The 13,044-nt window shown below is 46.2% G+C and overlaps 1 protein-coding gene across 2 annotated transcripts in view; it reads right to left on the reverse strand.

Moving 5' to 3' along the window:
• Positions 1-663: 663 nt before the first annotated feature.
• Positions 664-13,044, reverse strand: part of CMTM8 (CKLF like MARVEL transmembrane domain containing 8) — a 121,929-nt gene continuing 109,548 nt past the window's right edge. For both annotated transcript variants that reach the window (XM_064378584.1, XM_021666444.2), the window contains 2 exons: positions 3,006-3,122; positions 664-1,091 (listed from right to left, as the gene is read on the reverse strand). In XM_064378584.1, the coding sequence (XP_064234654.1) occupies positions 1,008-1,091; positions 3,006-3,122 (201 nt within the window). In that variant the 3' untranslated portion in view covers positions 664-1,007. The remainder of the gene's footprint in view (positions 1,092-3,005; positions 3,123-13,044) is intronic.

Genomic DNA, 13,044 nt, shown 5'->3' on the forward strand with positions numbered 1-13,044 from the left:
TTTTTTTTTTGAGACAGGGCCTCACTCTGTTGCTCAGGCTGGAGTGCAGTGGCATGATCACAGCTCACTGCAACCTCCACCTCCCAGGTTCAGGGAATCCTCCTTCTTCAGCCTTCCACAGGGGCCCACCACCATGCCTGGCTAATTTTTCGTATTTTTGGTAGAGATGGGGTTTTGCCATATTGTCCAAGCTGGTCTCGAACTCCTGACCTCAAGTGATCTGCCTACTACCTCAGACCCCCAAAGTGCTGAGATTACAAGCATGAGCCACTGCACCTGGCCAGCAAGATAATTTTAATATTCAGATATCCTTTTAATGGTTATATATTTTTTTCTAATGCATACTAGAAAAAATATCACAAGCACATCAGTCACTGTACTTAGTAGCATAACTTCCCATGAGCTATCAGTGATGTCCAAGGCCAGGTCTGAATAGATGCTTTCTGGGCCAACCTGTCAGCATATGGAAATCATGGACACTGATCAATAATTCCAGACTTGGGGAGAGGACTCTCCTGCCTCTTTGTCCTGGGACTATGGATAAGTGTCTCCTGACAGTATCATACCTGTGCAGCCCTGTGAAGAGGGAGACTCCCCGGCCTCGACGGCCTAGCCTCCAGCTTCACCAGTAGCTCTCCTTTCTCCAATCAAGCACAACATTAGTTGGGATTTTGCAATATTTAATCCAAAAAGAATCTGGCATCTTAAAAGTTAGGTTTACAAACTTGACACATTCTCAATATTAGCAATTTATCTATTTAAACATTGTCTAAGAAAATAGGATCTATGAAAACATTAATAAGATACTTAAGAGTTCAGTATAAGCTACAACACTTTGCAAATAAGTATCCAGTTTAATTGTAACAAACCACAATTTGTGAGCAAATTTAAGTATATAAAAAACATTAGTTAAATACAATTCTCTGGGAATATACATTATACCTTCAGCTGTTTTTACAGTGGGATTCTTCCTTTTCTTTTTTCCATTTAATTATCAAAATGATAAATCACTGCACGGTCCTGGATCTCCATGCTATAAAACTGAAATATGTATTTCCAGCGTAGCAGATGGTGACCAGGAAGGCAAAGAACTGGAGAAAACAAAACATAATAGAAGTGGGGTTTAGGGTACATCCCAATTAGCAAAGGTTATCATTTCACCTCCATTGAATCATGAGCTCAGCACCTTCTCTTGACACCAGGCTTTGCCATCTAAAACTATTTTACTGGCTCAATTACTATCCTTCTCAAATGATTTCTGGCTATGCTGTTTTTATTTTGGGGAACATCTGAAAGCCTGTCGTTTTGCTCAAATAACCTCAGGGAGTTCACGTAGGAGTGAATATAGCGGCAGTGCATCTGAGAAAAGTATATCATTTCTAATTCAGCACAGGCAATCTAGGTCAGGGTTCAACCTCGGATTGCTACAGTGTCAGTTCACATAAATGAGTCGAGTGGGCAGGAGTAAGCAATGAGCCCACATGGTGTGTGTGGTGTGAAGAGGGAGCAGGAAAATGCAGGCCCTTCTTAATTAATGGGGCAGCCTCCATCCAGTTCTAGTCCATTCTTGCTATGTGTTAACTTGGGCCCAGTCTTGACAAAGCTTGTGATTTTTAATGTCATGGTCATCCATGTGCTCTACATTTTTTTTTTTTTTTTTTTTTGAGATGGAATTTCGCTCTTGTTGCCTAGGCTGGAGTGCAATGGTGCAATCTCAGCTCGCTGCAACCTCTGCCTCCCGGGTTCGAGCAATTCTCCTGCCTCAGCCCCCTGAGTAACTGGGATTACAGGTGCCTACCACCACGCCCAGCTAATTTTTTTGTACTTTTAGTAGAGACAGGGTTTCACCGTGTTAGGCAGGCTGGTCTCGAACTCCTGACCTCAGGTGACCCACTCTGCCTGCCTTGGCCTCCCAAAGTGCTGGGATTACAGACATGTGCCACTGTGCCTGACCACTCTACTTTTAAATAGAGATCTTCAAATAGAAATAAAAGTAAAGAATATGATGAACTCCCCTCATGTACCATCAATCAGCTTTGACAGAATCATTTTGGCATTTCTGTCTAATTGCCTCCCACTCTTCCCCCAAGGTAGGTAGATCACTTGAAGTCAGGAGTTTGAGACCAGCCTGGCCAAGGTGGTGAAACCCCCATCTCTACTAAAAATACAAAAAGCTGGGCATGGGCATGGTGGTGGACACCTGTAATCCCAGCTACTTGGGAGGTTGAGGCTGGAGAATTGCTTGAACCCAGGAGGCGGAGGTTGCAGTGACCGGAGATTGCACCATTGTACTCCAGCCTGGGTGACAAGAGCAAAACTCCATCTCAATAAAACAAAACAACAACAACAAACATAAAAGTAAAAAAAACACAACAGTTAAAACATTAGCTGGGCATGGTGGCACAGGATTCTAGTCCTAGCTATTTGGGAGGCTGAGGTAGGAGGACAGCTGGAGCCCAGGAGTTCCAGATTGCAGTGAGCTATAATTACGCCACTGCACTCTAGCCTGGGTGATGGAGCAAGACACCTTTTCTAAAAAAAAAAAAAAAAAAAAAAAGTAGAAGTTCCTTGTCCCACTCCCCTCGTTTCCCAATCCCTGTCTCTAGACAGACCCTTTACTGGTATATATTTTTCTACACAGTCTCAGTGCATAAACACGTTTTCACTTTAAAAAAAAACTAAATAGAATCATATTGTGTTCATTTTCTTCAACCTTCCCGCACTTAATACATTGTAGGCAGTAGAATGGTTCTTAGCATGCTTGAAACAGTTTTTCTCCCTTGCATACTTTGGCTTTGACTCAAGCAGTCTCCCAGCCTTTCCCGCGTCAGGCCAGGAGGGCCCCCTGCCCCTGCCAGTTTGAGATATTTTCAAACCAGTAAGCCAATTGCCAATGTCAGGACTGCCAGTGCTGCTTTTTCCTGCAGCTGACTCTGTCCTCCCCAATCCCAGGCGAGCCTTGGAGAGGGAAGAGGAGGATCGTGTGGGGACGGAGGGCTACTCACCGAGGAGGCCGCCCAGCTGTTGAAGTTGTGACTGTCCCTCTCAGGGGAGACGGAAGATGCATCCACAACGGCAGCAGAGAGGTACAGGACGAAGGCACTGCTGTTAAAGCACAGGCCCTGGGGGGACAGAGGGCAGAGTGCTTGGGGGCGGGGGCTGCACTTCTGGACTTCAAAAGTGACCAGAGCTGCACCTCTGGTGTGGTGAGGGGCCCAAGGGGACACCTGTGGGAGGGTGGGGGGCAAGGCTGTGGGAACGCAGCTCTCAGGGCCTTGGGAGGCAGCAAGTGTGAAAGGAGAGGGTTTGTTTTTGAGACAGAGTTTCCCTCTTGTCGCCCAGGCTGGAGTGTAATGGCACGATCTCAGCTCACCGCAACCTCCGCCTCCTGGGTTCAAGTGATTCTCCTACCTCAGCCTCCTGAGTAGCTGGGACTACAGGCATGTGTTACCACACCCAGCTAATTTTTGTAGTTTTAGTAGAGATGGGGTTTCTCCATGTCAGCCAGGCTGGTTGACATAAGTGTGAGATCTCACCTCAGGTGATCCACCTGTCTCGGCCTCCTAAAGTGCTAGGATTACAGGCGTAAGCCACCGCGCCTGGCCAAGGAGAGGGTTTTACAGCAGCTCATACCAGATGCTACCCCCTGCCCCTGCAAGACACCAAGACTGCATGCCGCCCCTTCAGTCATCGTGCTGCTTTGCTTTGCTCCTGAGCCTCATCTCATCCAGATGTCGGCTGAGCTGACAGACACTGTCTGAGGGCAGCAGGCAGCGGTGGCGGCCGGCAGCGGTGGCGGCCACACAGTGGGGTCGGCCTCAGCCCCCAGCAGCAGTGCAGCCCTTGCATGTGTCCCTGACATAGAGGTGCAATTAAGTGTCCCCCAAAACAGACCCAGCTGACTCCCTCAACCCCTGCTCCAAACAGGGAGGGATATTTAAGTGAGCGCCTGTGTCATAACTGCAAGTTCTTAAAAAGGCGGTTATAGACACTAATGTCACCCTTGGCTTCATCTTATTTTTTCCTATTTTTAGAGAAGATATGTAAGTCCCAGTAGGTGTTTGGTTTTCAGTTATGTCTAAACTCTAAGAAACCATGCTTCGAAGCGTGCTTAGGAAACCATGCAAAGCTGGGTCCTGCCTGAACACAGAGAGGGGTTGGGGTGAGTTGAAACCAGAACAGAAACCAATGGGGGAGAAGGAAGAGGCCTCTCCAGGAGCGGGCCCCTGTGGTCTAACATCTTTGCCTCAGTAACTTAGAAACAGAGGAAGCGGGAGGGGAAAGGGAGGAAGCAATCTTCTTCTCGGAGAAAAAAAAGGTACATGGAATTTTCCCACCGCAGGCTCTAGCACTGTGGCAGAGGTTGTATGTCCCTGTCACCACCTCCACTGTGCTCACATTGTCGCCGGGTCAGGGCACGTAACCTTTAAGATAAGGGCTTCATCACAGTCAGACTCAGGGTCCGCTAAGCAGCCCTGGCCTCACTGAATGACTCACTAGCATTGTTGGTTGTGTTTGTGTTTACTTTTTGGTCTAGAGACACATCTGTGCATTAACAAACAAGCTGTTACTGGTGTTTTGTCCCCCCATATCATCTCTTAGAATATAGAATTATGTGGCCGGGCATGGTGGCTCACGCCTATAATCCCAGCACTTTGGGAGGCCGAGGCGGGTGGATCATGAGGTCGAGATCGAGACCATCCTGGTCAACATGGTGAAACCCTGTCTCTACGAAAAATACAAAAATTAGCTGGGCATGGTGGCACACACCTGTAGTCCCAGCTACTCGGGAGGCTGAGGCAGGAGAATTACTTGAACCCAGGAGGCGGAGGTTCTGGTGAGCTGAGATTGTGCCATAGTACTCCAGCCTGGGTAACAAGCGTGAAACTCCGTCTCAAAAAAAAAAAAAAAAAAAAGAATATAGAGTTATGTACATTTAGTACTTGAAAAGTAAAGGATCTTCCATCTTTTAAAAAATGTAAAAATCGGTCGGGTGCAGTGGCTCACACCTGTAATTCCCCATTTTGGGAGGCCGAGGCAGGCAGATCATAAGGTTAGGAGTTTGAGACCAGCCTGGCCAACATGGCGAAAACCCATCTCTACTGAAAATACAAAAATACCCCGGCATGGTGGCAGGCACCTGTAATCCCAGCTACCCAGGAGGCTGAGGCAGGAGAATCGCTTCAACCTGGGTGGCAGAGGTTGCAGTGAGCCGAGAACATGCCATTGCACTCCAGCCTGGGCGGAAAGAGCAACTCAGTCTTAAAAAAAGGGAAAAATCACTAAATGTGGTTACCTTTGAGGTACAAGAGCCTTCAGTTTTCATTTTGTATCCTTTTGGGGACGTTAAACTTATTTTTCTTTAATAAATTAGCCATGTATTTACTTTAAAAACATTAAAATGCTTTTTTTAAAAAACACATGTTAATGATAACCTAAGAAAATCTACCCTGGACAGAACAATCTGGAATAAAAAGTTGGTGTCTCCTACTCCACCTCAACCCCTTCTTCTAGAGCACAGGCAAATATTTTGATAGAAATGGAATCAGAGTTACGTTACTTGCTTTCTTTTTTTTCATTTAAAAACATATATAGGCCAGGGACAGTGGCTCATGCTACAATCCCAGCACTTTGGGAGGCTGAGTCAGGATTATCACTTGAGACCAGATGGGGCAACATAGTGAGACCCTGTCTTTTTTTTTTTCATTTTTTTTTTTTTTTAATAGAGATGGGGTTTCATCACGTTGGCCAGGCTGGTCTCAAACTCCTGACCTCAGGTGATCCACCCACCTCGGCCTCCCAAAGTACTGGGATTACAGGTGTGAGCCACCATGACCAGCCAAGACCCTGTCTCTTAAAAAAAAAAAAAATAGCTGGGTATGGCAGTGTGTACCTGTAGTCCCAGCTACTTCGGAGGCTGAGGTGGGAGGATCACTTGGGCCCAGGAGTTTGAGGCTGCAGTGAACTATGATCATGCCATTGTACCCTAGCCTGGGTGATAGAGTGAGACCCTGCCTCACACACACAAAAAAGATACCAAAGGCATCTTCACACAGCAGTCCAAACAGACTAATTCCATGTCTTGTCTCACTGCTAATACTTCATAATTTAACTTTTCCCCTATTGATGGGCATTTCCAGGATTACAAATGCTACTGCAATGAACATCTTTGAGCATGTGTTTCAGGGCTCTCATGCAGGTCTAGTTCTTCCTACAAGGAAAGAATGAGAATGCATGACGGAGAATTCAGAGAAAGCTCAACATGGCCAGAACTGCCCGGACGTCAGGTCTCAAGATAATGGAAAGAAGCCCTGAGATAATACACAGTAAATTTGGGTGTGGTGATATGACCCAAGAGGGTGGCTTAGGAAAGAGAGTTTACTCCTATCTAAGGCGTAGGCAGTCAGAGCTGGTCTGGCAGCCTCAGGGTGACAGGGGCACAGGCTCCATCCTTTACAATACTCAGCCATCTCTAGGGTCTCACCATTCTCCACATGGCCCAGGAGGTGTCCCACTGCCAAAGCGGAGTCCCAGACGATAGAAAGGGGAGGAGGGGGAGGAGAAAGGGAGGAGGTGGAGGAGAGAAGCAGCAGCCCTACTTTTGGGCCATGAAGCTTCACACATCACTGCCACTAACGTCCCCTCAGCGGGAACTCAGTCCTAAGGCCCGCCTCGCGGCAGAGTGGCCAAGTCGCCACTGAAACTCATATTACTGCAGAAGAAAATGGATACTGGGGAAAATGAGCAGTTGCTGTCCCTGGTGCTACATCTATTCAGATGGCTCAGAAGGCAAGATTTGCAGGCATCTGATATTGCATCCTTAAGAGTTGAAAGACATAGCTACCCAGGTTCACCATCTGGCATACCCAAACCTCAGAAAATTTAAGTGAACAGTTGGGAAGGATGACTCCCCTGGAGCTGCACCTGCCTCTCTTTTTAGCATTTATTTAAATATCCCTCTGCTTATTATAGTTAGCCTTGTACACATCTTTTCTATCATCAGAATCCTTTTCTTTTTTTTTTTTTTTTTGAGACAGAATCTCACTCTGTCGCCCAGGCTGACTGCAGTAGCATGATCTTGGTTCACTGCAAGTTCTGCCTCCTGGGTTCAAGTGATTCTTATGCCTCAGCCTCCTGAGTAACTGCGATTACAGGCACCAGCCACTACGCCCAACTGTATTTTTAGTAGAGATGGGTTTTTGCCATGTTGGTCAAGTTGGTCTTAAACTCCTGACCTCAAGTGATCTGCCTAGCTCGGCCTCCCAAAGTGCTGGGATTACAAGCATGAGCCACTGTGCCTGGGCTTTTTTCTTCCTTTTTTAAAAGACAGGGTCTTGCTTTGTCTCTCAGGCTATAGTCCAGTGGCACAATCATGGCTCACTGCAGTCTCCACCTCCCGGGCTCAAGCAATCCTCTCACCACAGCATGCCAAGTAGCTGGGATTATAGGCTAAGGCCCACCACACCCAGCTAACTTTTATTTTTACTAGAGACATGTCTTGCTATGTTGCACAGGCTGGTCTTGAAGCCCTGGGCTCAAGTGATCCTCCTGCCTTGGCCTCCCAAGATTGTACTCAATTTACAAAATGGGAAAAACTACACACGTCTCACCCATCACAAAGGAGACCATATTGTTAACGAGCTGTGTAAACTATAAAGTATACACAGTAATTTACTTTTCTTATTCCTGTTTAATGATTGTATCAACTAGAGGCCAGAGGCGCTCACTTAGAACTTGACTGAGCCCTTCGGCCTAAGGCGTTTGGATTGACGGGTTAATGGGAGTCAGTCAGAAGACTCAGTGGATCCTGGTGATAACATGATCCCACCAGGTGACAGCAGGGACTTAGGCCTGCAGGTTCAGGCAGGCTGGCTGGAGACAGAGCCAACAGGAAGGTCCCATTTTCTGACCCTCAGCCCTTGCTAATAAGTCACGTGCTCAGTTCTGGCACCGTCATTAGTGGAAGGGTCTTTTGGAAGATTTACAATAACAAATGGCGCTCTTTAGAGCTGCTACGCTGAAAAGACTGCCAAGACCCAACATCTGGGCTGGCACGTCCTGCGAAGATGGCACAGCAGAAATGGCTACTTCTGAGGGCAAGAGAAACTGGAATATTTGCGTTTACCGGGAGCCAGACTCCACGCTTCACAGCTGTGTGGCATTAGAGGACCTGCAGCCCACTCCTGGCTCTCAAGCATCCTCTCAGTGCCCCAGTTTCTTCATCTGCAAAATGGAGATAATGCATTCTGTCTTTGCAGAGTTAGTGTAAGGATTAAATGAAATGATGTAAAATGTGAAGGACCCAGCATGACATCTGGCACATAGTATGTACTTAAAAAATAGTAACTGCTGGCCAGGCGTGGTGGCCCGTGCCTGCAATCCCAGCATTTTGGGAGGCCAAGGCGAGCAGATTACCTGAGATCAGGCATTTGAGACCAGCCTGGCCAACGTGAAACCCCATCTTTACTAAAAAAAAATACAAAAACGAGCCAGGCGTGGTAGTGGGCACCTGTAATCTTAGCTGCTTGGGAGGCTGAAGCAGGAAAATTACTCGAACTTGAGAGGCAGAGGGTATAGTGAGCTGAGATTGCACCACTGTACTCCAGCCTAGGTGATAAAGTGAGACTCCATCTCCAAAAAAAAAGAAAAAAAAGTAGCTGCTTTTACTTTTACTGGTAAAAGGAAGCAAACATCCCTGCCCTCTGGAGCTCACAGGGCTTGCAGTGAGGTCAGCAGGGATGCGCTACAGAGGACGAATCCTCAGGAAACGCATGTGTGTAGGCCCTAGTGCTTAGTGCTATGAGGAAGGCACATTTTACTGCTTTGAACTTTTAGCTTAAATCAGATTTGTTGGAAACCCACCCAAGCCTCCCTGAATAAATGCTGTCATGATAGTTGTAGCGCAGGAGCTTGGAGGCGCTAGCAGGAACCAGCGGTGGTTGCTACTGCATCCTAAAAATGGACATAGGTCACTTTGTACCTCCCCAGACACATTAAGGGAACGACCTATTGTTAAGACAGGATTCCAATGCAAAGTTCATGCCTTAGCAATCGAGGAGCTGCACGTGAGATTCTAAAACTCTGGTTTCTGCAATGGTCTCCCAGGCAAGTTCCCAGGGGACTAAAACCAAGTCTACCAACCCCTTCTCTGCAATCTTAGATTCCCTAAATGCTCTGAAAAGCAAGGGTAAATTCAAAAATCATTTGGCAGTAAAAGCTGACCTGAATGGGCCTGGGAGCAACGTGGTCTTCCTTATCCCTCTGAGCAGGAAAATCTATGTGTTCTTGCAGAAGCAGTATTTGTCTCACTACAGTGCAGCCCCAGACTCAGGGCCACATGTCATGTATTGCTGTAAATGCACCAAATTACCTTTCTAAAGTTTGAAAAACAAAACAAAACAAAAAACCCAAAAACCTCGGCCAGGTGCGGTGGCTCACGCCTGTAATCCCAGCACTTTGGGAGGCCGAGGCAGGTGGATCACGAGGTCATGAGTTCGAGACCAGCTTGGCAAACATGGTGAAACCCTGACTCTACTAAAAATACAAAAAATTAGCCTCGCGTGGCATAGTCCCAGCTACTCGGGAGGCTGAGGTGGGAGAATCGCTTGAACGCAGGAGAATCGCTTGAACCCGGGAGGTGGAGGTTGCAGTAAGCCAAGATTGCGCCACTGCACTCTAGTCTGGGCAACAGAGCAACACTCTGTCTTAAAAAAAAAAAAAACTAAACCAACCAACCAACGAAAAAAACTCTCAGCCTCCCACCACAACGCCAGGCTAATTTTTTGTATTTTGAGAGCTTGTTTGGAGGTTCTAGCAGGGGAGTGCAGCTACTTGTATACCCTTGACCGAAGACCGGTCCTCCTCTATCGGGGATGGTCGTCCTCTTCGACCGAGTGCGCAGCTTCGGGAGGGACGCACATGGAGCGGTGAGGGAGGAAGGGGACACCTGCCTAGCCAGCCAGATCAGCCGAATCAACCCTGGCGATCAATGGGGTGACAGATGTCGCAGCCAGATCGCCCTCACATCCAATTTTTTGTATTTTTAGTAGAGACGGGGTTTCACCGTGTTGGCCAGGCTGGTCTCGATCTCCTGACCTCGTGATCCGCCCGCCTCGGCCACCCAAAGCGCTGATTATAGGCATGAGCCACTGTGCCCAGCAAAAATAACTCTTAATTCACATCTGACCCAAAGGTTTTGACTCAGGGCTTATGAATCTATATTTTTAAACCAGTGTTTCCCATACTTTAGGTGCCTAAGAATTACCTGGAAATCTTGTCATAATAGAGATTCTGAAGCCCTCTACAGAATTTCTGATTCAGTCAGTACAAATCAGAATTAGAGTGGGGCCTAAGATTCTGTGTTCCTAATAATCTCCTAGTGATACTGTTGGTCCAGGGACCACACTTTGAGTAGCAAGAGTCTAGGCAGCCCAAATTGGCACCAGGAGCCTGTCAGCTGCCTCAGCACAAAGTCCCAGCCTGACACTTGCTACATTCCTGATCTGTGCTGGGACACGACAGTCAGGCTGGCATCTGAATCGCTCCCAGGCTGTTCTGTGAGAGATTCTGCTGGGCAGTAGAAAATAAGCAAGTTTGGTCAGAGCCTTTAGTTGTAAACAGACAGAAATTTTTTCCAAACACTGGGTACCCAACTCACAAATGCTTTGAGAAGTTACAAAGGTGGTTTGAGTTGGAACAGTAAACATAAACCCCAACCAGAAGTCAGACATGTTTGACTTGTAGCTTCTGCCGGCAGCAAATGAATTTTTTAAGAATATGCTGTAAACATTTTAAAATTGGGAGAGTTTACACCAAAGCCCAGAGTTCTAGATTGCCTTAGAAAACAAACAGAAGATTTAGCAATCCTGGGAGCCCATTTCCAGCGTAATTATTTGTGAAGAATATTCTCAAGTTGTTTAAGATGCTAAGAAAGTCTATCTGGGTGGCAAGCTTCAATACCATGCTAAGTTCACTCACGTGCACGACCTGACTGGTGCCTCACGCATGTGAGTGTGCAACCCCTGACCTGGAGGCTGACAGCCTTGCTTAAGGGGATAAATGATTAAACCCTTCTGAAGGGACGACAAGTCTTGGTTTCCTGGCATCTGGTTGCAGTTCTTAGCTACTGCTCAGGCAGAGGAGGCCTGGAGCAGGATAAGCTCAGAAAAAAAATGCACATGGAATTCAAGAGAGGATCCCTGCTGTGTGTGAATCTGTGTAGTCACAAGACTCCAAACCTCAGTTTCCTTATCTGTAAAATGGGGACAGGCCGGGCGTGGTGGCTCCTGCCTGTAATCCAAGCATTTTGGAGGCCAAGGCAGGCAGATCACCTGAGGTCAGGAGTTCAAGACCAGCCTGACCAACATGATGAAACCCTGTCTTTAAAAAATAAATAAAAATAAAATAAAATAAAATGGGGACACATTTTATAATAAATTCTGATAATGCAAATCAAAGCATTTTAAAACTAGGGGTGCCCAGAAGGCACTGTTAATTTTTTTTTTAAAGTACCATTAAAGGCAATATTTAAAATTTTTTAATGTAATAAATCAGTGAAGAAATTTTAGGCTTGGAGAAGAGAAAGACTGTATACGATTTAGACAAGAGGTCAGTAAACTATGGCCTGTGGGTCAAATCTGGACTGCCACCAGTTTTTTTTTTTTTTGAGACAGAGTCTCACTCTGTTGCCCAGGCTGGCGTACAGTGGCTCGATCTCAGCTCGTTACAACCTCTGCCTCCCAGGTTCAAGTGATTCTTCTGCCTCAGCCTCCCAAGTAGCTGGGATTACAGGCAAGTGCCACCATGCCAGGGTAACTTTTGTATTTTTAGTAAAGACAGGATTTCATCATGTTGGCCAGGCTGGTCTCGAACCCCTGACTTCAGGTGATCCACCCACCTTGGCCTTCCTAACAAAGCGCTAAGATTATAGACGAGAGCCACTGTGTCTGGCCACTACCAGTTTTTGTAAATAAAGTTTTACTGGAACACAGCCATGCTCATTCATTTACACATTGCCTGTGGCTGCTCTCAATGCTGCAGGCACAGTTGAGTGGCTGGATCAGAGAAGTATAGCTCAAGAATATTACAATACTTACTATCTGCTCCCTTACAGAGAGAGCATGCCAATTGCTGATCTAGATAACATAACTAGAAATTGGGACTCAGGCAACAGGGAAATAAGGCTACTGTCCATTCTTCCATCCCAACAATTTGCTCCCCTACCACACTGTCCAAGTTCCTCTTCTTCCAAGTTCACAGGCACTTTTTTCAAGACCCACCCTAGGACACAACTTTCTCCAAAATGGGATTCCTTAAATTCCAACTGACTTTGATTATTCCCTCATCCTGTGTTCCTATAGTTACCATTACCTCAAGGTGCTGACTTCTTTTTTGAATCCAGCATCTAAATGAGTCTTTCCCTCCTGATGCCCACCTGAGGCAGGAAAATACCAATTCGAACAAGGCTGCTTCCACTACCTAGACAGTGATAAGCACCTTATTTGGAATTACTTTTCAAACTTGCCACACTTTCTTGAAAACCTTAATAAAGAGTCCTTACTTTTGGATTAAGGGAAATGATTAGGAGTCAGTCAATCTGCTTTGTGAAAGGAAATGAGACTTGTTTTCTTGGGGGACTTAACTTAGCTCTGAAGGCAACACAGAAAGAAGAAAGCCAGGTGCAGTTTGAACAATGATAGTGTTGTCTGAAAGTCTGCCAACTTAACTTAGTTACAACCACAAATAGACTAGATTTCAAATTTAGTTCGTAAGTCGGTTTTTTGGAACTAAATATTTTTTTCTCACATATTGGTTGAAAACAGACAATAGTATCACTGAAAAGCTCTGTTTTCTACATAAACACGTGGTGCCACTGGGATTTTGTTTGTAAATCATATAGCTACTTTGAATTTCCCAACAAGAATGTCAATGCTCTAAGGCAAGGGGAACCCACCTTCTATCCCTGTGAGTCCACTTAGGATGTGTGTGTTCGATCTCCAGGGTGAAGCTAAATGTCACTTCCCCTCTGAAGAGTTCCCAGCCATC

Source organism: Aotus nancymaae, unplaced genomic scaffold (assembly GCF_030222135.1).
Source record: "Aotus nancymaae isolate 86718 unplaced genomic scaffold, 86718_ANA_hifiasm-v0.15.2.pri h1tg000019l, whole genome shotgun sequence".
Lineage (NCBI taxonomy): Eukaryota > Metazoa > Chordata > Mammalia > Primates > Aotidae > Aotus > Aotus nancymaae.